Here is a 25,616-nt window from a genome sequence, read left to right as displayed (position 1 = left end):
CATCCCCACCACCCTGATGCTGCGTCTCTCTGAACATCTCCCTCGTGGAGCGCAGCGGCTCAGAAGGTGTGTCACCTGCAGGGCATCAATGTTGTGGACTTCACCCGGGCCATCCTCACCCCGCGCATCAAAGTGGGCAGGGAGGTGGTGCAGAAGGCCCAGACCAAGCAGCAGGTAACCAGCAAACCAGCCTTCACCAAGCAACCATCTGACACAAAACCTTCACCGAGCAACCATCTGACACAAAACCTTCATGAATGATCAACCAACCCGTTTGCCCCTCCGTCATTACCATCACTGAGGTGCCCTTGAGCAAGGCCCTTAACTCCAACTGCTCAGTGGCCAGCAGATCAGACTGTGGTTGTACTGGGCAGCTTTGAGGTGTGAATATGTGTGAATATGAACAGGGCGCTCCAGAAAAAGAGAGCATTGACACCCTGTATAAAGAAAGGTTCAAAAAACTTTCCAAGAAACAAAGATTCATCCCCAAAAGGAATGAAAACAACACTCTTCTTACCGTTTGGACTTTCTCCTGTCATCCTCTCCCTCTCTCCCTCTCTCCCTCTCTCCCTCTCTCCCTCTCTCCCTCTCCCCCTCTCTCCCTCTCTCCCTCTCCCCCTCTCCCCCTCTCTCCCTCTCTCCCTCTCTCCCTCTCTCCCTCTCCCCCTCTCTCCCTCTCCCCCTCTCTCCCTCTCTCCCTCTCCCCCTCGCCACTCCAGGCTGATTTTGCGGTGGAGGCCCTGGCCAAGGCCATGTACGAGCGTCTGTTTCGCTGGATCCTGGCCAGGGTCAACAAGACTCTGGACAAGAGTAAGAGGCAGTCGTCCTCCTTCCTGGGCATCCTGGACATCGCCGGCTTTGAGATCTTTGAGGTGATGGCTGACTCTGTCATTTTTCTTTCTTTAACCAATTACTGCTCCAGTTGAGTTATTAGCAAAGTAAGCTGATTATATTTTAAATGAGCAATAAGTGAATAGGAATTGATTACATTTTCCAAGTGCCCAACACTGGCCACTAGCTAGCTTTAAAGGGGACCTATTGTGCTAATTTCCAGTTCTATATTTTAGTATAATTTTATCCTGGGACTCCGCTAGAGTAGCTCTGCATGATTCACATTTCAAAAAACTCCGTTTGACTCTTCAGCTGACAGCAGAAAGCACTATGAAAAAGAGAGTGCAACACTAGTGTCAAACAAACAACACTACAACAACACTAGTGTCAAACAAACGCTAATATCTCAAAAACTAGACATCACATCACTTCTATTTTGACATTGTGCGTGAGAGCAGAAGTAGCTGGCGGGTTTGATGTATAATGTATGTATGCAATCTTAAAGTTGTGTGAAATGTGAATCGAGTCAAAAGTACAGTACAGCCTGTAAGGTCTAGTAGAGTGAATTGTGACATCACGCACTCAAAGTTTGCTCCATAGAATCCCAGTGATTGGGTATGGTTTGAACCATGTGCAGGGGGCTGGAGCAATTACCAAATAAGGCAATCAGGGTCTATCTGCCCTCACCTACACCCTGTGTTCTCATCCATATCAGTATATATTATATATTATGACACAAACACCCTGTGTTCTCATTCATATCTCGTAACCTCTTGTTCAGAGCAGTCTAACCCAGGATTGGGATACATTCAGCTCATGATTTGAAACGTTAGCCACATTTAATATGAACAGTAACAGTATATATATATATATATATATATATATATATATATATATATATGACACAAAATATGGAAAAGAATAATCGATCCCAGAGAACCATGCATGACAACCAGGACTTTGTCAGATTTGATAACACGTGGCGTGTTCCTACGTCTCGTCTCTCCAGGACAACTCGTTTGAGCAGCTGTGCATCAACTACACCAACGAGCGTCTGCAGCAGCTCTTCAACCACACCATGTTCGTCCTGGAGCAGGAGGAGTACAAGAGGGAGGGCATCGAGTGGAGCTTCATCGACTTTGGCCTGGACCTGCAGCCCTGCATCGAGCTCATCGAGAGGCCGGTCAGGACAGGCTGGAAATAAGTCTCTGTGACTTCAATTGTGCTTAAATAAATGTCTGTTAAGTCACTATCCATTTCATAGTGACTTAACACAATGGTGATTGACTCTATGGCCCATTGATGGAAGCCTTTGCATTTTCAGCATTGCAGCATTTATGAACTTGGTGTCTGTGGTGACACAGGGTGGGCGGAGCTAACACAATAGACTCACTCTGCAGGTTACTGTAGGTTCACACAGGGTGGGCGGAGCTAACACAATAGACTCTGCAGGTTACTAACCTCGCGTCACCAGGCTCTTCTCGGCGAGAAAGAGCCTGGCTCCCGCCCACAATTGATTTTGTCACCCTACTGGTTCCCGCCTAGAGCCCGCCCTAGACCGGATGGCAGCGTTTCTAGCTCGTCAACTTTCACGTTAACTTGACAATTTGACCCAAGTATCAGAATCCTCTTTCACCGTTTTGACCGGTGTGTCAGGCGGTGGTGGCGGAGAGGCCATATTGCATAAACGTTTTGTTTTATGTAACGCTAGCTTTGTTTTGATCAGACTCTAGTTTAGGTAACATCACCGCGTCAAGCTAACGGCAACAAAGACGTTGTTAGGCGCATTGCCATCCGGTGTTAATTCTGGGTCCGGGGTTTACGCCCCCATGACAAAAAGCGGGGTGGAAGGTGCCCAGACTAGCAGGTTACTGTAGGTTCACAGGGTGGGCGGAGCTAACACAATAGACTCACTCTGCAGGTTACTGTAGGTTCACAGGGTGGGCGGAGCTAACACAATAGACTCACTCTGCAGGTTACTGTAGGTTCACAGGGTGGGTGGAGCTAACACAATAGACTCACTCTGTAGGTTACTGTAGGTTCACAGGGTGGGCGGAGCTAACACAATAGACTCACTCTGCAGGTTACTGTAGGTTAACAGGGTGGGCGGAGCTAACACAATAGACTCACTCTGCAGGTTACTGTAGCTTCACACAGGGTGGGCGGAGCTAACACAATAGACTCACTCTGCAGGTTACTGTAGGTTCACAGGGTGGGCGGAGCTAACACAATAGACTCACTCTGTAGGTTACTGTAGGTTCACAGGGTGGGCGGAGCTAACACAATATACTCACTCTGCAGGTTACTGTAGGTTCACAGGGTGGGCGGAGCTAACACAATAGACTCACTCTAGGTTACTGTAGGTTCACAGGGTGGGCGGAGCTAACACAATAGACTCACTCTGCAGGTTACTGTAGGTTCACAGGGTGGGCGGAGCTAACACAATAGACTCACTCTGTAGGTTACTGTAGGTTCACAGGGTGGGCAGAGCTAACACAATATACTCACTCTGCAGGTTACTGTAGGTTAACAGGGTGGGCGGAGCTAACACAATAGACTCACTCTGCAGGTTACTGTAGGTTCACACAGGGTGGGCGGAGCTAACACAATAGACTCACTCTGCAGGTTACTGTAGGTTCACAGGGTGGGCGGAGCTAACACAATAGACTCACTCTGCAGGTTACTGTAGGTTCACAGGGTGGGCAGAGCTAACACAATATACTCACTCTGCAGGTTACTGTAGGTTAACAGGGTGGGCGGAGCTAACACAATAGACTCACTCTGCAGGTTACTGTAGGTTCACACAGGGTGGGCGGAGCTAACACAATAGACTCACTCTGCAGGTTACTGTAGGTTCACAGGGTGGGCGGAGCTAACACAATAGACTCACTCTGTAGGTTACTGTAGGTTCACAGGGTGGGAGGAGCTAACACAATAGACTCACTCTGTAGGTTACTGTAGGTTCACAGGGTGGGCGGAGCTAACACAATAGACTCACTCTGTAGGTTACTGTAGGTTCACAGGGTGGGCGGAGCTAACACAATAGACTCACTCTGTAGGTTACTGTTACGGTTCCTGACAACTCTTGTGTGAAGTAGGATAACAAGCTACTTTTTCCCAGTCTCTGCTAGCATTACAGGTGGTTACTATGGCCGAACAAACTGACTAATGTCACTATGCAACACTGTTTGTATCTCACCTGCAATTACCACTCATCACCATAGATGTCACCCAAGACAACAAAACTGAAATCTTATGGATTATAACTTTAATGTCAAAGTCATTGAATAAATCAAATTTAATCAAATCAAATCAAGTAGGCATGCATGCAGGGCACAAAGTTAGCACCAGCCAACAGCTAAATGCTGGTAAAATAATGCAAATGGCTGGTAGATTTGCTTCTATCACCAGCCAAAACAAACAAACAATGATAATCTATTGAGTGACTGGTAAAATTTGAACATTCACTAGTTATTTGGCTGGTGGACAAAAAAGTTGTCCACCCTGCATGCATGTGACTGTGCCTCGAAGTGTACTATGCATTTACAGCATGTCTGAAGTCTGGACTCACACAAAGTAAACCTCAAACTAGAACCTGTTTGTCAGAAGTGGGATTTGAATCCACACCTTCATTCAGAGACCAGAAACACCTGACCATCCTGTGTGTGGGGGGAAACTATATATGTGTTATGTTACTTATCTCAATGGTTCCAGACTTTTGAGACATCCAATACAATATCAAAGACACAAATCCAGCCTCTGTCTGTGTGCTTCAGAACAACCCTCCAGGCATCCTGGCCCTACTGGATGAGGAGTGCTGGTTCCCCAAAGCCACCGACATCTCCTTCGTGGAGAAGCTGTTGAACACCCACACCGGCCACGTGAAGTTCTCCAAACCCAAGCAACACAAAGAGAAGCTGTTGTTCACTGTGATGCACTACGCCGGGAAGGTGAGAATCACACTGTCGGACTCCATTCTTCTTCTTCTGTGACTTCTGTGGTCATTTAGTGACATCTCAAAATGTCAACTAATCAAACCCACTTTAATAGCTGACAAGTGTTGATCCTGTTAGGTTGACTATAATGCAGATAACTGGCTGACCAAGAACATGGACCCTCTGAACGACAACGTGACGGCTCTGCTCACCAACTCCTCCAGCGCCTTCATCCAGGACATGTGGAAAGACGGTCAGTCTCTCTTCTCTCCACACTCACATGGCAAACTGAGAGATGGTGACTTTGTTTCCACGAGTTTCACCACAAAAACCTGTTTTCCAATTGTTTTTCTAAACTTCTAAAGCCACCGAGATAGTGACATCATGTGAGGTTAGTGAGTTCTCAGCACATCAAGAGCATGGCAAAGGATTTGGGGAGAGGAGATGTTTCTTAAGGTATTTGATGTGTTCATGAATAGAATCAGTTTCATTTTGGTATATATATTTTGGTATACATAGAGCAATATACAAATACTCATTGGTCTCAAACATTTGAATGGTATTCATGTTAATCACTAGGACCAACTTTTTTTAATCTATCCTATTAAATGCCAAATACATAAGTTCAAAAGTTCAAGTTTATTTCTATAGGAAAGGACTTTACTAAGAAAGTAACTAGATCTTACTGATCAACAATCAATCATAGAACAGAATGTTGTAACACAAACTTAAAGAAGCAAAACCAGGCACCAGACGCACAAGAGCAAGTTTGAGCAAGACATAACTCAGCCCATCTATTCTACACAGCCGAACCTACTTGGCACCTCCAGCCTTAGACCCTCACAGCAAACAAGGAAAAACTCCAAAGAAAACCGTAGGAACTGATTTTCCTGAAGGAACAAGGTGGTTTGAAATCCTGCCCCAACTCTCCACCAATCTGGACCCTTCAGGACATACACACGACCCCACCCACCCAGGCCATAAACTCTTCAGGGCCCTCCCCCATGGCTGATGTCTGGCAGTACCACAACCTCTCGACACAGGGACAGCTCCTTCTAGGGCTGCTCGATTAATCGAATTTTAATCTAGATTACGATTTGGGCTGTCCACGATTATGAAAACAAGATAAATGACATCAAACGATTTTGCGGCTCTTGTCTCTCTCGTTCTGTCTTGTGTTGTAAATCAAGCGCACCCCTTCCTTTGCTCGGCCCCTCCCCCAAAGCCCAAAGCACACCAGCTCGAGTTGTGACTGTCGTGTGAAGAGCCACAGGCTTTCTCCTCCCCGCTTATTTCACAGAAAGAGAGCCGCTGGTCGAGAAGAGAGGTGAAACAACGTATGTGGGGTGGAAACACTATGGTTTTGCCGAGTTTAAAGGTCCTTACACTGCGCATATCTTGCACTGTTTGTTCCAAGTCTGTGGCTGTGACAGGTGGGTCAAAACTCGCATCGCAATTCCGTGCTGTATATGCGCATCGCTCTTGATGTGTATGAGCGATGCGTATATACAGCACGGAATTGCGATGCGAGTTTTGACTCACCTGTCAAGATATGCGCGGTCGTGGCAGCACCCCGCAACATGACCTCTCCCTCTGTTTAATCTCTTGAAATCCACTCACAAAGTGGTCTATGACCAAGAAATAACGCTAAATGAACAAAAAGACAAAGTCCCATCTAGTTACTCCTGCCACAACACAGTCATCGATTCAGGACACTCTTTACAATGCGACCGCATTGATATGATGCATGAATATGCATTCAACAGCTAACGATCTCACAGATAAACATTAACAATAGCCTATTATGAACCTAAACGTAAGTCGCTTTGGATAAAACCATCTGCCAAATGAGTAATTTAATGTAGCCTAATGTAAACGAACGTTACTCAATAGCGTTCTCATTTGGTTAGATTTGAGGTTTAAGGACTACTAGTTCAGATGTTTACCAACATATTGAATGTAGATTAATAGTTGCAGTTGGTTGTGGCAGTTCACTGCAACATAGTAGGCCTACATATACTGTATATTTATTTTAGTTTTTATTTTATTTCTAAATCTTTGCACTTTTATTATTTATTTATTTATTTATTTTCAATGATATCTAAAATCCAAAGACATCCAATGTTAAAAAGAAAAGCCAGTGTCAATGTTCAATAAATGCATGATGTTCTCAATGTCAATGATGTCAATAATCGTGTTAAATAATCGTGATCTCAATATCAATCAAAATAATCGTGATTATGATTTTTGTCATAATCGAGCAGCCCTAGCTCCTTCCCAACTGCCATCCGCCTCTTCAGTGAGACCCGAAAGCCCCCACAAAGCAAGACTTTGTCACTCCCCCCCCCCCGGACACCGCATTATATGTCACTTTACAGGACTTTTACTTTGCACTTTATAATTGTAGATTGTTTTCTGTTTTGCTCCATCTTCCGCTGTTGATGTGATCGCTGCGCTGCATAGTTGCAATAAGTCAAATTCCTCGTTTGTATTCTAATGACTCACCATGGCTTCAAATGAATTCTGAGTTCTGAGTTCAAACATTATTGTGATGAAACACAGTGTGAATGTTTCCTCTCTTCACTGCCGTGTCAGGGGACCGTGTGGTGGGCCTGGAGACCATGACCAAGATGGAGAGTTCCGCACCCACCAAGTCCAAGAAGGGCATGTTCCGCACGGTGGGCCAGCTATACAAGGAGTCGCTGGGCAAGCTGATGATCACCCTGCACAACACCCAACCAAACTTCGTCCGCTGCATCATCCCCAACCACGAGAAGAGGGTAGGCTGTGTGTAAAGCACTGGAAGTAGCCAGCGTCAAGTCTTTAACCATGAGAAGAGGGTAGGCAGTTAAGATGTCCAGTAGAAATAAGAACAGGGACCAGACTGTTAAGATGTCCAGTACAAATAAGAACAAAGACCAGACTGTTTTAGATGTCCAGTACAAATAAGAACAAAGACCAGACTGTTTTAGATGTCCAGTAGAAATAAGAACAGAGACCAGACTGTTTTAGATGTCCAGTACAAATAAAAACAAAGACCAGACTGTTTTAGATGTCCAGTAGAAATAAGAACAAAGACCAGACTGTTTTAGATGTCCAGTAGAAATAAGAACAGGGACCAGACTGTTAAGATGTCCAGTACAAATAAGAACAAAGACCAGACTGTTTTAGGTGTCCAGTAGAAATAAGAACAGAGACCAGAATGTTAAGATGTCCAGTAGAAATAAGAACAGAGACCAGACTGTTTTAGATGTCCAGTACAAATAAGAACAGAGACCAGACTGTTTTAGGTGTCCAGTACAAATAAGAACAAAGACCAGACTGTTTTAGATGTCCAGTACAAATAAGAACAGAGACCAGACTGTTTTAGATGTCCAGTACAAATAAGAACAAAGACCAGACTGTTTTAGATGTCCAGTACAAATAAGAACAGAGACCAGACTGTTAAGATGTCCAGTACAAATAAGAACAAAGACCAGACTGTTTTAGATGTCCAGTACAAATAAGAACAAAGACCAGACTGTTTTAGATGTCCAGTACAAATAAGAACAAAGACCAGACTGTTTTAGATGTCCAGTACAAATAAGAACAGAGACCAGACTGTTTTAGATGTCCAGTACAAATAAGAACAGAGACCAGACTGTTTTAGATGTCCAGTACAAATAAGAACAGAGACCAGACTGTTTTAGATGTCCAGTACAAAAAAAGAACAGAGACCAGACTGTTTTAGATGTCCAGTACAAATAAGAACAAAGACCAGACTGTTTTAGATGTCCAGTACAAATAAGAACAGAGACCAGACTGTTTTAGATGTCCAGTACAAATAAGAACAGAGACCAGACTGTTTTAGATGTCCAGTACAAATAAGAACAGAGACCAGACTGTTTTAGATGTCCAGTACAAATAAGAACAGAGACCAGACTGTTTTAGATGTCCAGTACAAATAAGAACAGAGACCAGACTGTTTTAGATGTCCAGTACAAATAAGAACAAAGACCAGACTGTTTTAGATGTCCAGTACAAATAAGAACAGAGACCAGACTGTTTTAGATGTCCAGTACAAATAAGAACAGAGACCAGACTGTTTTAGATGTCCAGTACAAATAAGAACAAAGACCAGACTGTTTTAGATGTCCAGTACAAATAAGAACAGAGACCAGACTGTTTTAGATGTCCAGTACAAATAAGAACAGAGACCAGACTGTTTTAGATGTCCAGTACAAATAAGAACAGAGACCAGACTGTTTTAGATGTCCAGTACAAATAAGAACAGAGACCAGACTGTTTTAGATGTCCAGTAGAAATAAGAACAGAGACCAGACTGTTGCTGCTGTGCTGCAGGCAGGGAAGTTGGACACCAACCTGGTGCTGGAGCAGCTGAGGTGTAACGGCGTGCTGGAGGGCATCCGCATCTGCAGACAGGGCTTCCCCAACCGCATCGTCTTCCAGGAGTTCAGACAGAGGTGAGGCAGCTGTGTGTGTGTGTGTGTGTGTGGGGGGGGGCGGGCGCCGTCGCAGGTCCTATCTTGTATCTTATCCATCAGCGACTTTTGACCATCAATGGCTAGTCACAGCCAGACAGCCATATTGACCATCAGTGGTTAGTCACAGTCAGACAGCCATATTGACCATCAATGGCTAGTCACAGTCAGACAGCCATATTGACCATCAATGGCTAGTCACAGTCAGACAGCCATATAGCCATCAGTGGCTAGTCACAGTCAGACAGCCATATAGCCATCAGTGGCTAGTCACAGTCAGACAGCCATATTGACCATCAGTGGCTAGTCACAGTCAGACAGCCATATAGCCATCAGTGGCTAGTCACAGTCAGACAGCCATATTGACCATCAGTGGCTAGTCACAGTCAGACAGCCATATAGCCATCAGTGGCTAGTCACAGTCAAACAGCCATATTGACCATCAATGGCTAGTCACAGTCAGACAGCCATATTGACCATCAATGGCTAGTCACAGTCAGACAGCCATATAGCCATCAGTGGCTAGTCACAGTCAGACAGCCATATAGCCATCAGTGGCTAGTCACAGTCAGACAGCCATATTGACCATCAGTGGCTAGTCACAGTCAGACAGCCATATAGCCATCAGTGGCTAGTCACAGTCAGACAGCCATATTGACCATCAGTGGCTAGTCACAGTCAGACAGCCATATAGCCATCAGTGGCTAGTCACAGTCAAACAGCCATATAGCCATCAGTGGCTAGTCACAGTCAGACAGCCATATAGACCATCAGTGGCTAGTCACAGTCAGACAGCCATATAGCCATCAGTGGCTAGTCACAGTCAGACAGCCATATTGACCATCAGTGGCTAGTCACAGTCAGACAACCATATAGCCATCAGTGGCTAGTCACAGTCAGACAGCCATATAGCCATCAGTGGCTAGTCACAGTCAGACAGCCATATAGCCACCAGTGGCTAGTCACAGTCAGACAGCCATATAGCCATCAGTGGCTAGTCACAGTCAGGCAGCCATATAGCCATCAGTGGCTAGTCACAGTCAGACAGCCATATAGCCATCAGTGGCTAGTCACAGTCAGACAGCCATATAGCCATCAGTGGCTAGTCACAGTCAGACAGCCATATTGACCATCAGTGGCTAGTCACAGTCAGACATCCATATTGACCATCAGTGGCTAGTCACAGTCAGACAGCCATATAGCCATCAGTGGCTAGTCACAGTCAGACAGCCATATAGCCATCAGTGGCTAGTCACAGTCAGACATCCATATTGACCATCAGTGGCTAGTCACAGTCAGACAGCCATATAGCCATCAGTGGCTAGTCACAGTCAGACAGCCATATAGCCATCAGTGGTTAGTCACAGTCAGACATCCATATTGACCATCAGTGGCTAGTCACAGTCAGACAGCCATATTGACCACCAGTGGCTAGTCACAGTCAGACAGCCATATAGCCATCAGTGGCTAGTCACAGTCAGACAGCCATATAGCCATCAGTGGCTAGTCACAGTCAGACAGCCATATAGCCATCAGTGGCTAGTCACAGTCAGACAGCCATATAGCCATCAGTGGCTAGTCACAGTCAGACAGCCATATAGCCATCAGTGGCTAGTCACAGTCAGACAGCCATATAGCCATCAGTGGTTAGTCACAGTCAGACATCCATATTGACCATCAGTGGCTAGTCACAGTCAGACAGCCATATTGACCACCAGTGGCTAGTCACAGTCAGACAGCCATATAGCCATCAGTGGCTAGTCACAGTCAGACAGCCATATAGCCATCAGTGGCTAGTCACAGTCAGACAGCCATATAGCCATCAGTGGCTAGTCACAGTCAGACAGCCATATAGCCATCAGTGGCTAGTCACAGCCAGACAGCCATATAGCCATCAGTGGCTAGTCACAGCCAGACAGCCATATTGACCATCAGTGGCTAGTCACAGTCAGACAGCCATATTGACCATCAGTGGCTAGTCACAGTCAGACAGCCATATAGCCATCAGTGGCTAGTCACAGTCAGACAGCCATATAGCCATCAGTGGCTAGTCACAGTCAGACAGCCATATAGCCATCAGTGGCTAGTCACAGTCAGACAGCCATATAGCCATCAGTGGCTAGTCACAGTCAGACAGCCATATAGCCATCAGTGGCTAGTCACAGTCAGACAGCCATATAGCCATCAGTGGTTAGTCACAGTCAGACATCCATATTGACCATCAGTGGCTAGTCACAGTCAGACAGCCATATTGACCACCAGTGGCTAGTCACAGTCAGACAGCCATATAGCCATCAGTGGCTAGTCACAGTCAGACAGCCATATTGACCATCAGTGGCTAGTCACAGTCAGACAGCCATATTGCACCTGTCTTTACTGAAGTCAGAGGAAAAACACTATTAGTATCTATGTCTCTGTATGTTTACTGAAGTCACAGTTATTGTACTGAATGTAGGTATGAGATCCTGGCTGCCAGTGCCATCCCCAAAGGCTTCATGGATGGGAAGCAGGCTTGCTGTCTGATGGTGAGTCTGATGAAGTTTGGTTCAGTCAGATTGACCAGTTCTCAGTCAGTTTGTGGTTTGGTATTGAGCAGCAACGAGTAATCAATTACTATTAATCGATGACTATTCAATTAATTGTCAACTATTTTGATCGGTTTGAGTGATTTTTTTAAGAAGAAAAGTCAAAACTTCTTAAATGTGAATATTTTCTTGTTTCTTTACTCCTCTATGACAGTAAACTGAATATCTTTGACAACAAACAACTAGTCGATTAATCGAGAAAATAATCAACAGATTAATGTTTTACATATTATTGCTTTCTCCTCTCCTTTCCTCTCAACTCTCTCCTCACCTCTCCTTGTCTCTCCCCTCTCCTCTCGTCTCTCTCCACTCCTCTCTTCTCTCTCTTCACCTCTCCTCTTTCTCCTATCCTCTCCTCTCTCGCCTCTCCTTTCCTCTCCTCCAGGTGAAGCATCTGGACCTGGATCCTAACCTGTATCGTATCGGTCAGAGTAAGATGTTCTTCAGGACGGGCGTGTTGGCCCAGTTGGAGGAGGAGAGGGACCTCAAACTCACCGTCGTCATCATCTCCTTGCAGGCACAGGCCCGAGGCTTCCTGGCCCGCAAGTAAGACACATATCCCTCAGAGGTGTTGCCCAGCCAGCTCTGCTCCTGTCCCGAAGCTTGTCAAAAGTGGTATCGATAAGTATTGATACAAAAAATGTGAAACTGATACAATACAATACTATACTGTAATATATCAATACTAATTGTTTTTTAAACAGAAACAGTACAATACTCATTTGCAACAGTATCGATAGTAAAAGATTTGAACGGATACAATGCTCATTTGCAACAGGTATCGATAGTATCGATTAGTATCGATACTAAAAATTCTAAACAGATACAATACTCATTTGCAACAGTATCGATACCAGCAGTGCTTTCTCAAAATCAGACATACTACTGATTTTTCCCTCCCTCATTGGTGGGTATCTGTTGCTTCAACAAGCTCAAAGTGTTCTGATAGGCTGATGACTAGAGCAGGGGTAATCTGCTGTGTAAGTCCAAAGTTGTTAATGAGTTTCATCAGGCCTAGATTATGGAGAAGTGTGCGTCTGTCCGTCCATCTGTCTTCCTTTATTTTTATGTGCCTCTTGATGTGTTGTCATATCGAAATGGTATCGAGTATTGATATTTTCCTGGGGATCGGTATTGAAGTTAGAAATTCTAGTATCGTGACAACCTGAGTCAGTCTCAAGTCTTCAGGCAGAAGTCTCAAGTTAGTTGTGTATCCTGTTTCATTCTTACCCACGCGTGTCTGACCTCTGACCTCTGTGTGCGTTCACATGTCTGACCTCTGTGTGCGTTCACATGTCTGACCTCTGTGTGCGTTCACATGTCTGACCTCTGTGTGCGTTCACATGTCTGGTCTCTGTGTGTTCAGGGCCTTCAGTAAACGACAGCAGCAGCTGACCTCTGACCTCTGTGTGTGTTCAGGGCCTTCAGTAAACGCCAGCAGCAGCTGACCGCCATGAAGGTCATCCAGAGGAACTGTGCCTGTTACCTCAAACTCAAGAACTGGCAGTGGTGGAGGCTCTTCACCAAGGTCACACACACACACACACACACACACACACACACACAAACACACACACACACACACACACACACACACACACACACACACACACACACACACACACAGAGCAGTGAACCAGCAGTGTTACTCTCAAAAAGTAATTGAATTACTTTGAAATTACTGCACAATTAAAGTAATTCATTACTAGGGAAAGTAACTTTTGCATCACTGTCAAAAGTCTGCTTTGATTCTGTTATGAACGCATTATTTTAGTGTTGTGTGGCACAGTGTGCGACCAGACATACTGTCAAAATGTGATCGGCGGCGGCTGTAGCTCAGGAGCTAGAGCGGGTCGTCCACTAATCACTTTGGATAAAAGAGGTCGGTGGTTCGATTCCCAGCTCCTCCAGTCTGCATGTCGAAGTGTCCTTGGGCAAGATACTGAACCCCAAATTGCTCCCGTTGGTGTGCCAGCACCCTGCGTGGTAACCTGCCGCCATCAGTGTGTGAATGGGTGAATGTACCTACTGACTGTAAAGCGCTTTGGATAAAAGCGCTATATAAATGCAGGCCATTTACCATTTACCATCATTCTAGCTGCATTTCAAAATCCAGACACACATCCTACAGTATGATGCCGTTTCCAGCCTTCCAGACAAATGTTGTGGGTGGTCCGTAGTGGGTGGTGAATAGTTGTGCGATCTGTCTGTCATCCAGGTGAAGCCCCTGCTCCAGGTGACCAGGCAGGAAGAGGAAATGGGTCAGAAGGATGAGGAGCTGAAGGTGGCGAAGGATGTGGCAGTCAAGTCCCAGGCCGAACTGACCGAGGTCACCCAGAAACACACACAGGTAAACGCACGCACGCACTCGCACACACACACACACACACACACACACACACACACACACACACACACACACACACACACACACACAACCAGTAGGAACCTCTTGTGTTTAATCTAGACTCTGGAACAGCCAATACTAACTTTCTGTTTGAAGCAAGCCTGGCACAGCTACTTGGAACCTCTCTTTGTAATCTTGAATTCAGAACAGCCATTGACTTCTTGTTCTTAATCTACACAGACAGCACAGCATGATCCAATGAAAAGACTTAATCTACACAGACAGCACAGCATGATCCAATGAAAAGACTTAATCTACACAGACAGCACAGCATGATCCAATGAAAAGACTTAATCTACACAGACAGCACAGGCATGATCCAATGAAAAGACTTAATCTACACAGACAGCACAGGCATGATCCAATGAAAAGACTTGATCTACACAGACAGCACAGGCATGATCCAATGAAAAGACTTCGGGCTTTATCTTCCCAAAAGCGCTAATTTAGCATTTGCGCTCGTTTAACGCCGTGCGCAATGCAAATTGGGGGCGGACACAAGCGTATGGCTGTGATAATTGTACTGGGCATTGGCTGCCACATGCCAAAGCAGGCGTTTCAGCACTAAAATGTGGGATAGATGGCATTATACTATCATCAGCAGCGCGCAATTACTTTGCGCTAAGAGCTTTGAAAAGGACCTCTTAGGCGCAAATACCTCTCTACGCTGGGCGCTCTGCACGGAGATTACTGGCTGCGCTCCCAGCGCAGAGATGTATTTGCGCAGTGGAAAGTTTAATTCCTTTTGGATATGTCATTACGCACAGCCTTGCCATGCCAAGACATCAAATTATGCTGCTAAAATTGGGTATTAGCAGATAATTCAGTGAGGCAATCAACTATAACTCACTGAGAAACTTTTATCACATCGCAAAGAGGGAAATGAATTGAGAAAACTTGATCTACACAGACAGCACAGCATGATCCAATGAAAAGACTTAATCTACACAGACAGCACAGCATGATCCAATGAAAAGACATTTGGTAGAAGCAGATGATGCTAGAAGGACCGTCTTGTGATGTGTGTGTGTGTGTGTGTGTGCGCGTGCGTGCGTGCGTGCATGCCTGTGTGTGTGCATGCCTGTGTGTGTGCATGCCTGTGTGTGTGTGTGTGTGTGTGTGTGTGTGTGTGCGTGCGTGCGTGCGTGCCTGTGTGTGTGTGCGTGCGTGCGTGCCTGTGTGTGTGTGCGTGCGTGCGCGTGTGTGTGTAGCTGGTTGCAGAGCGGGCCCAGCTGGAGTCCAGGCTGCAGGCAGAGACAGAGCTGTACACAGAGGCCGAGGACATGAGGCTCCGCCTGGAGGCCAAGCAGGCCGAGCTGGAGGAGGTGCTGCACGAGCTGGAGGCCCGACTGGAGGAGGAGGAGGACAGGAGCAACAACCTGACCACAGAGAGGAAGGACATGGAGCAGCAGCTGCAGGTGCAGGAGACACACACACACATCACACACACACACACGCACACACACGCGCGCGCACACACACACACACACAGGCACGCACGCACGCACACACACACACACACACAGACACACACACGCACACACGCACACACACACACACACACACACACACACGCACACACACACACACGCACACACACGCACACACACACATGGCTGGAGGAGGAGGAGAGGAGCAACAACCTGACCACAGAGAGGAAGGACATGGAGCAGCAGATACAGGAGACACACACACACACACACACACACACATGGCTGGAGGATTCAAGATTCAAGATTTTTATTGTCACTCCATGGTACAAGTATCACGTGTGAAATTCTTGTGCTGTGAACTCTGTTTACAACATAGTACAAATATAACAGGGCATATGAGTGCAAAAACAACAAGAGACACAACAAGCAATAAGGCAGTATAGTGATAAGACAAGTCAGAGACAGTGGCATATTCACTGCACATAGGTGCACATGTCATGTGCATACTTTAGACGTGCTTAAACATTTTAAATTTGGCGTATTTGACATATAGGTGCAAATAGCATTCCTTATTAAACATACAATTAAACATTAGACATACGTAATGGTAGCAGCTACAGTACGGTACAGTACGGCTACTTCACTATTTGTGTATGTTAAGGAGTCTCGTGGCCTGCGGGAAGAAACTGTTCCTCAAGCGATTTGTGCGTGCTTTTGGAACCCTGTATCTTCTCCCTGAGGGTAACAGGGAGAACAGACTGTTGTGGGGGTGGTTTGTGTCTTTGATGATCTTCAGGGACCTCCTGAGGCACCGCTGTTTATACAGTTCATGCAGTTCTGGCAACTCACATCCTGTTACGTGCTGGGCCGCGCGTCTCACTCTCCGTAGCGCCCTGCGGTCCATGGTGGTACAGTTCCCGTACCAGGTGGTGAAGCAGCCAGTCAGCAGGCTTTCAATGGTGCCTCTGTAGAAGTCCCTAAGGATTTCTGGCCTTAGCCCAAATTTCTTCAGGCGCCTGAGTCCGTGTATTCGCTGTTGGGCCTTTTTGACAGTGGCGGTGTGACTGCCACTGTTGCCGGAGGAGGAGAGGAGCAACAACCTGACCACAGAGAGGAAGGACATGGAGCAGGAGCTACAGGAGACACACACACACACACACACACACACACACACACACACACACACACACACACACAGCATATATTTGCTATGGAGCAGTGCAGATTCCATGCTCACCACCAGGTTTTTTTGTGGTTGAGAGTTGAACATATTTTAACTTGTGAGGATAAGATAAGAGCCACGCACGGCCAATCAAAATGACAGAAATGACAAGTTCAGCGAGTGTGTGTGTGCATTTCTTCTTCTGTGTTGTTTTAAGGCAAGTTGGCATCCTTTATGCTGCATTAGCGCCTCCTTCTGGATCCATCTATCCACTGTCTCCCTACTCTATTCCCTCTCCTTAACTCCAAACTTGCAGGCAAGAGCACCGTTGAATGCATTTGCATTTGCCAACTGTGATGTCACTTGAGCAGTTGTGATGTCATCAGTGATGATGTCACTCGAGCAACTGTGATCTTATCTGTCTATATAAATGTGGCAATCTATCTATCTTATACATTTGGCAATGTGGGCAATCTCAGTTCTCTGTCTGTTCTCTGTTTAATTTTTTGTGCCGGCCACAGCTATGCCGTTTTAGGTGCGATCGGGCTGAAACTTTCAGGGGGTGTTCAGGGCCAGCTCAGCAAGCTGCAGGGCGGCCGACCTAGGAATCGAGTGTGCAAGATGCCTAGTATACTAATATAATTGGGCAAAATAATGGACAGATTAAGAGAATGAAAAGAATGGTTGGTGCAGCCCTAGTTTGAAGGTGTTCTGTGCCTGGGTCTTCAGCTGCTGGAGGCCCACCTGGTGGAGGAGGAGGATGCCAGGCAGATGCTGCAGCTGGAGAAAGCCTCTGTGGAGGGGAGGATCAAGAAGCTGGATGAGGATGTGCTGCTCATGGAGGACCAGAACAACAAGCTGCTGAAGGTCTGAGGCTGTGTGTGCAGAGGTGTGTGCGTGCGTGTGTGTGTGTGTGTGTGTGTGCGTGTGTGCGTGTGTGTGCGTATGCGTGCATGTGTGTGTGTGCGAGCGCGCGTGCGTGCGTGCGTGTGTGTGCGCGTGTGTGCATGTGTGTCTATGTGTATGTGTTACACCCTGTGCTCCTCTGCTGTGCTGCAGGAGCGGAAGCTTCTGGAGGAGAGGATGTGTGACCTGAGCTCCAACCTGGCCGAGGAGGAGGAGAAGTCCAAGAACCTGACCAAGCTCAAGACCAAACACGAGTCTATGATCTCTGAGCTCGAGGGTCTGTCATTCTATTCATCTCTATTCAACTCTCACACATCTGTATTATAACTAGCAGGATACCCACCATGTGCAGTGTATCCAGTGTAACTCACACATCTGTATTATAACTAGCAGGATAGTGATACCCACCCTGTGCAGATACCCACCCTGTGCAGATACCCACCCTGTGCAGATACCCACCCTGTGCAGATACCCACCCTGTGCAGATACCCACCCTGTGCAGATACCCACCCTGTGCAGATACCCACCCTGTGCAGATACCCACCCTGTGCAGATACCCACCCTGTGCAGATACCCACCCTGTGCAGATACCCACCGTGTGCAGATACCCACCCTGTGCATGTTCAACCCCTATGTCTTATGTCTGCAGCCAGGCTGGCCAGCATGGACACACAGCTCCCCAGCCCCATAAATCTTGTAAAATTCGTCTGAAATAGCTCCCCAACAGATAAACAAATATGACCATATACCGTACATGTGTTTGATGTACTGTACATACAAAGAACTTCCACAATCCAATTTGTGAAACACGCATTTAAAAAAATCGCGATTTCCTTCTTCCTGGTTTCTCCTCTGCCAGCCTGAGCTCACCTCACAGAGGCGCTCTGCCCCCGGCTGAAGCCAGGGTCCACGTGACGTAAATTCATCATCAGAGGGTGTGTGGCGCGCGCAGGCTCTCTGCAGACAAACGCGTAGGCTACTTTTGTGACCGCACGGACACGTCCGGTGGAGGCTGTGCATTTTCTTCTCTGTGTTTTCCGCGTCACGTCGCGCCTTCCCTGCAGTTGGCTCACGCCCCCCAGGGGAGGCGCGCCTCACACTTTGAAAACCACCGCTATACACTGTTTAAGTCTTGAAATAAAATCACCTAAATTCAACTGAAATATTAGTTTAGGATCTCCGGTATGGTCAAGCCAAGATAGGTGAGGCAGTCCTTTGAATGGGAGATTTTCCAGGAAAGAAATTTAAGTTTGATTTATATATATATACACATCGTCGCTGTCGTTCCAGGACCTCGAATCTCCAAAACAGCAACTTTTCAGGAAGTTAAAAAAACCTGTTTGCTCTTAAAGGAGAATTTCGGTTTTTTTTAACCTGGACCCATCTCCTGGCAATAATTATGATTTGGCCACTCACCCAGCGATGTCCGCGGCGTTTCTGGCCGTCCTAGCGTTGTTTTGAGATCAGTAGCATCCAAGTCAGTTGTAAAATGGAGCTGATTTGGGGCCAAGTGTGAGCCTGTCTTTCCTGCATCTAAATAGCTATTTTTATTCCCGTTTTCACGACATATCGTCATAATGTGATCCCTCAACATCCACCAGAGTGATATTTCGCCCCAGGCCATTTCCTGGACTCTCACAGGGATCAAATTACCTCAAACGTGATCTCGGTCACCAAGTCTCGTAAAGTCCCGCGATACTTTCCTGCCGGCTGGCCAACTACAGGTACACGCTTTGCGGTGGTGGTTTTAGCGTAACCTATGTGGGGTTTGGCGTAACCTATGTGGGGTTTGGCGTAACCTATGTGGGATTCGAAATAACGAAGGTTATGCCAAACCATACATAGGTTACGCTAAAACCACCACCGCAAAGCGTCCTACCTGTAGTTGGCCAGTCGGCAGGAAAGTATCGCGGGACTTGACGAGACTTGGTGACCGAGATCACGTTTGAGGTAATTTGATCCCTGTGAGAGTCCAGGAAATGGCCTGGGGCGAAATATCACTCTGGTGGATGTTGAGGGATCACATTATGACGATATGTGGTGAAAACGGGAATAAAAATAGCTATTTAGATGCAGGAAAGACAGGCTCACACTTGGCCCCAAATCAGCTCCATTTTACAACTGACTTGGACGCTATTGATCTCAAAACAACGCTAGGATGGCCAGAAACGCCGCGGACATCGCTGGGTGAGTGGCCAAATCATAATTATTGCCAGGAGATGGGTCCAGGTTAAAAAAAAACGAAATTCTCCTTTAAAATACTGAACCAAACGTCGTCAAAGTTGGCACATGTCTTAATTATAGTTAGTTTCCCGCTGAATGTGTCATTACTTTATTAATATCTTACCTGGATAAGCTCAAATTATGTTGTTTATATTATCAGTCCGACTTGGAAGCACTTTCTCCCGGCCAGTCAGGCGGGAGAGAGTGGTATGCTCATGCACGAGCCCCAAGCTCCGGGCCGCGGGGGCGCGCGCAGGAGCAGCAGCAGTGCTCTGAGCCTCTCATATCCGAGGCGGGGGCTTTCGCATGGGGTGAGAACAGTCTGACATAACGTAGCGTTAATGTTACTTTATTCTCTTCAGAAAACACTCCGATTTGCATGTTAAAACAAGTTTGCAGCCTAGGAATAACTGGAAAACATTTGATTGATATATTAACGTCAGAGGAAGCCAGGATTAGTCAAAACGATATGAGAATTACACAGCACGTCTGACGTGTGACTTTTCCGGGTTTACTGTCCTGCGTGGGGGGGTACAGACGGAGGTAGGGGACTAATTTCGAGGTTTGACTGACAGATTGAGGGCGAATGGCGTTACGAGATTTACTCACAAGCTCGTTTTAATGCTTTTCCATTGGTTGCATTTGTTAAAAACCACAGAGACGTGAAGGGTGACCAATGGCACTGATTTATGACAAAAAGTAAAAAGGTGAAAAAAGGGACATTCGAGGTCCTGGCACAACAGCGACGATATATATAGATATATATATACTATATATAAATCAAATAACTTATTTTTTACCTTAGTAAAGGCTGCGTTCTGCTGTCTGCATGTGTCTTTCTCGCCATCTGTGCATCCTTGTTTCACGCACCGCCTGCCTCCCAGAAAGAAGGACGTTCACGTGCGTGCAGGTCTGCAGGAGGGGTTGAAGGATGCAGGTCTGCAGGAGGGGTTGAAGGATGCCGATGCCGTGTTGGGCCTGCAATGTTCTTGAATTTGATGTTGAATAAGCTGTTGGAACATTATAACATTTTGTAGATGAGCTCATTTGGAAAGTTTTCTCCCCATGTGTGCAGTGCGTTTGAAGAAGGAGGAGAAGGCTCGTCAGGACATGGAGAAGGCCAGGAGGAAGCTGGAGGCAGAGCTAGGCGACATGCAGGAGCAGCAGGCCGACCTGATGGCCCAGATCACCCAGCTCCAAGCCCAGCTGGCCACCAAGGAGGAGGAGCTCCAGGCCACCCAGGCCCGGTAACACCCACACACCTGACCACACTGCAACATACCCAGGCCTAGTAACACACACACACACCTGACCTGACCACACTGCAACATACCCAGGCCTGGTAACACACACACACACCTGACCACACTGCAACATACCCAGGCCTGGTAACACACATACCTGACCTGACCACACTGCAACATACCCAGGCCTAGTAACACACACACACACCTGACCTGACCACACTGCAACATACCTAGGCCTGGTAACACACACACACACCTGACCACACTGCAACATACCCAGGCCTGGTAACACACATACCTGACCTGACCACACTGCAACATACCCAGGCCTGGTAACACACACACACACCTGACCACACTGCAACATACCCAGGCCTGGTAACACACATACCTGACCTGACCACACTGCAACATACCCAGGCCTGGTAACACACACACCTGACCTGACTGCACTGCAACATACCCAGGCCTGGTAACACTGATGTGTTGCATTGCATCATCAGCGATGATGTCAAAAATTATGTCATAAGGGCGCGCACACACACGCGTGCACGCATACACACACTCACACACACACACACACACACACACACACACACACACACACACACACACACAAGGAGGCATTGTGACAAGACAGATCAGTGATGTCATAGGGGGGCACACACACACTGATGATGTCATCAGTGACATGATAATGGGGCACACACGCACACATACACAAGCAGGCATTGTGACATCACTGATGCAATAACACACACACACACGCACGACATCACGCGCGAATTGTTTGTCTGTCATGTGTGGGCAGGCTGGAGGAGGAGAGCAGGGGCCGTGCGGCGCTGCTGAAGCGGGTGCGGGAGCTGGAGCAGCTGCTGGCAGAGTTGGAGGAGGACCTGGAGGCGGAGCGGGCTGCCCGGGGGAAGGTGGAGGTGGCGAGGAGGGACCTGGAAGACGAGCTCAACGCCCTGCGCACAGAGCTGGAGGACAGCCTGGACAGCACTGCTGCACAGCACGAGCTACGGTCAGTACAGACACACCTGCAGGGCCACACCCATGTGACTTCATGAAAAACACGTTTAAAGTCGCTGCAAATCAAGCATAAATATGTGTTTTTGAATTTGTCACACCACAGGAAAATGTGTTAATTAACCACCCAATTAAAAATGTTGAAAAATGTTGCTCAGGGCAAAGCGTGAGCAGGAAGTGGCCATGCTGAAGAAAGCCCTGGAGGATGAGCTGCGCGGCCACGAGGCGGTGGTCCAGGATCTGAGGCAGAGACACAGCCAGGCACTGGAGGAGCTTAGCGAGCAGCTGGAGCAGGCCAAGAAGGTGGGTCAGTGATGCCCAACCAGGGAGCAACTTGCAGGGGGGTCATGGAAAGATTGGGGATTACAATTTAAAGTCAGCTGACAATCATTAAAGGAGAATTTCGTTTTTTTACACCACGGTCCTTATTTCCAGCTTAAAATATGATCTTTTACTCACCCAAATAACTTTGGTTTCATTCGGATGTCCACAGACGATTTTGAGCTCGGAGTAGCATCCTCAAACAGGCTATAACGGGCGCAAACGGGGCCACATGCATGCGCTCTGTAAATAACAAATTTTCTGTCACATCGCGGTTCATTATGGCAGTATCTATATGTCAAGCTAGGCTGCTGTGTTATTTAGCTACCTTCCTGACAAGCTAGCATGACATGGTTGGTACAAATCGATTCCTTAGGTCTACACAAACACACACACACCAGATGTTGCCTGGTGTCCAGCTGTATTGAGGTGTGGACTGTGTGTGTCAGGTGCGAGGTGGTCTGGAGAAAGCCAAGGCGGCCCTGGAGAAGGAGTCAGCTGACCTGAGAGCGGAGCTGCGCTCGCTGGCTGCAGCCAAGCAGGACGTGGAGCACAGGAGGAAGAAGACAGAGGGACAGCTGGCCGACCTGCAGGCGCGCCACAGCGAGGGCGAGAGACAGAGGGCCGAGCTGGGAGAGCGAGTCTCCAAGATGAACGTGAGGAGTCATCACAATAATAGTGGTGGTCTAAGACTGGGCTGATATGACGGCTCTAACTGTCTCTCTGTCGCTCTCTCTTGCTCTCTCTGTCTGTCTAACTGTCTCTCTGTCGCTCTCTCTCTCTCTCTCTCTGTCTAACTGTCTCTCTGTTGCTCTCTCTCGCTCTCTGTCTGTCTAACTGTCTCTCTGTCGCTCTCTCTCTCTCGCTCTCTCTGTCTGTCTAACTGTCTCTCTGTCGCTCTCTCTCTCGCTCTCTCTGTCTGTCTAACTGTCTCTCTGTCGCTCTCTCTCTCTCGCTCTCTCTCTCTGTCTAACTGTCTCTCTGTCGCTCTCTCTCTCTCTCTCTGTCTGTCTGTCTAACTGTCTCGTTGTCGCTCTCTCTGTCTGTCTAACTGTCTCTCTCTCTCTCTCTCTCTCTCTCTGTCTGTCTAACTGTCTCTCTGTCGCTCTCTCTCTCGCTCTCTCTGTCTGTCTAACTGTCTCTCTGTCGCTCTCTCTCTCTCTCTCTGTCTGTCTAACTGTCTCTCTGTCGCTCTCTCTCTCTCTCTCTCTCTCTGTCTGTCTAACTGTCTCTGTCGCTCTCTCTCTCTCTCTCTCTCTCTGTCTAACTGTCTCTCTGTCGCTCTCTCTCTCTCTCTCTCTGTCTGTCTAACTGTCTCTGTCGCTCTCTCTCTCTCTCTCTCTCTGTCTAACTGTCTCTCTGTCGCTCTCTCTCGCTCTCTCTGTCTGTCTAACTGTCTCTCTGTCGCTCTCTCTCTCTCTCTGTCTAACTGTCTCTGTCGCTCTCTCTCGCTCTCTCTGTCTAACTGTCTCTCTGTCGCTCTCTCTCTCTGTCTAACTGTCTCTGTCGCTCTCTCTCTCTCTCTCTCTCTCTGTCTAACTGTCTCTGTCGCTCTCTCTCTCTCTCGCTCTCTCTGTCTAACTGTCTCTATGTCTCTCTGTCTCTCTCTCTCTGTCTGTCTAACTGTCCCTATGTCTCTCTCTCTCTCTCTCTCTCTGTCTGTCTAACTGTCTCTCTCTCTCTCTCTGTCTGTCTAACTGTCTCTCTCTCTCTCTCTCTCTGTCTGTCTGTCTAACTGTCTCTCTCTCTCTCTCTCTCTCTCTCTCTCTCTCTGTCTGTCTAACTGTCTCTCTCTCTCTCTCTCTCTCTCTCTCTCTCTCTCTGTCTGTCTAACTGTCTCTCTCTCTCTCTCTCTCTCTCTGTCTGTCTAACTGTCTCTATGTCTCTCTCTCTCTCTCTCTCTCTCTCTCTCTGTCTGCCAGGTGGAGCTGGACAGTGTAACAGGTCTTCTGAACGAGGCAGAGGGGAAGAACATCAAGCTGAGTAAAGATGTCTCCAGTCTGAGCTCCCAGCTACATGACGCACAGGTAAATGACACCAGACATGTAAGGGAATCCAATTCCAGACATCCTTGGTCACTCTCGTCATCTCCGGTGTTTACCGATATATATATATATATATATATATATATATATAAAAAATTTGGGGGGGGGCGGGGTTTGCTAGATAGCAACAGGAAAGGAGGGATAGTGGGGGAGGACATGCAGCAAATTACCTATTTATACATACTATATGACTATATGATTTATACATACTATATCATTTCTACATACTATATGATTGTCTGGTTTGTCCCTCAGGAGCTGCTGTCGGAGGAGACGCGTCAGAAGCTGAACCTGTCGGGGCGTCTGCGGCAGACGGAGGAGGACAGGAACAGCCTGCTGGAGCAGCTGGAGGAGGAGAGCGAGGCCAAGCAGGCCATGGCCAGGCAGCTCTCCAGCCTCAACATGCAGGTCAGTGCTGTTACACAGAAAGAGAAGTTACAGTGAGAGAAACACAGAGAGGGAAGGTACAGCACCTTCACAATGAGAGAAACACAGAGAGGGAAGGTACAGCACCTTTACAGTGAGAGAAACACAGAGAGGGAAGTTACAGCACCTTCACAATGAGAGAAACACAGAGAGGGAAGTTACAGCACCGTTACAATGAGAGAAACACAGAGAGGGAAGGTACAGCACCTTCACAATGAGAGAAACACAGAGAGGGAAGGTACAGCACCTTTACAGTGAGAGAAACACAGAGAGGGAAGTTACAGCACCTTCACAATGAGAGAAACACAGAGAGGGAAGGTACAGCACCTTCACAATGAGAGAAACACAGAGAGGGAAGTTACAGCACCTTCACAATGAGAGAAACACAGAGAGGGAAGGTACAGCACCGTTACAGTGAGAGAAACACAGAGAGGGAAGGTACAGCACCTTTACAGTGAGAGAAACACAGAGAGGGAAGTTACAGCACCTTCACAATGAGAGAAACACAGAGAGGGAAGGTACAGCACCTTCACAATGAGAGAAACACAGAGAGGGAAGTTACAGCACCTTCACAATGAGAGAAAC

General features: G+C 47.2%; 1 protein-coding gene across 1 annotated transcript in view; it reads left to right on the top strand.

Annotated features, from left to right (window-relative positions):
- The window catches only part of LOC310788228 (myosin-14-like), a gene marked incomplete at its 5' end in the record, with an annotated part of 73,547 nt that overhangs the window by 20,746 nt on the left and 27,185 nt on the right, over positions 1-25,616 (top strand). Inside the window, 20 exons of the mRNA XM_083649770.1 lie at positions 56-174; positions 720-872; positions 1,841-2,014; positions 4,608-4,781; positions 4,905-5,019; positions 7,362-7,546; positions 9,108-9,229; positions 11,703-11,772; positions 12,218-12,378; positions 13,252-13,360; positions 14,051-14,182; positions 15,451-15,657; positions 17,564-17,701; positions 17,894-18,017; positions 21,039-21,210; positions 22,022-22,234; positions 22,398-22,542; positions 23,010-23,216; positions 24,483-24,587; positions 24,861-25,013. Coding sequence (XP_083505896.1) covers positions 56-174; positions 720-872; positions 1,841-2,014; positions 4,608-4,781; positions 4,905-5,019; positions 7,362-7,546; positions 9,108-9,229; positions 11,703-11,772; positions 12,218-12,378; positions 13,252-13,360; positions 14,051-14,182; positions 15,451-15,657; positions 17,564-17,701; positions 17,894-18,017; positions 21,039-21,210; positions 22,022-22,234; positions 22,398-22,542; positions 23,010-23,216; positions 24,483-24,587; positions 24,861-25,013 — 2,978 coding nt within the window. The remainder of the gene's footprint in view (positions 1-55; positions 175-719; positions 873-1,840; positions 2,015-4,607; positions 4,782-4,904; positions 5,020-7,361; positions 7,547-9,107; positions 9,230-11,702; positions 11,773-12,217; positions 12,379-13,251; positions 13,361-14,050; positions 14,183-15,450; positions 15,658-17,563; positions 17,702-17,893; positions 18,018-21,038; positions 21,211-22,021; positions 22,235-22,397; positions 22,543-23,009; positions 23,217-24,482; positions 24,588-24,860; positions 25,014-25,616) is intronic.

The sequence above is a fragment of the Poromitra crassiceps genome (assembly GCF_964638095.1).
Source record: "Poromitra crassiceps genome assembly, chromosome: 13".
In the NCBI taxonomy this organism is placed as follows: Eukaryota; Metazoa; Chordata; class Actinopteri; order Beryciformes; family Melamphaidae; genus Poromitra; species Poromitra crassiceps.
Note: the sequence above shows the minus strand (reverse complement) of the source record. Positions and strands in the feature narration are given on the sequence as shown.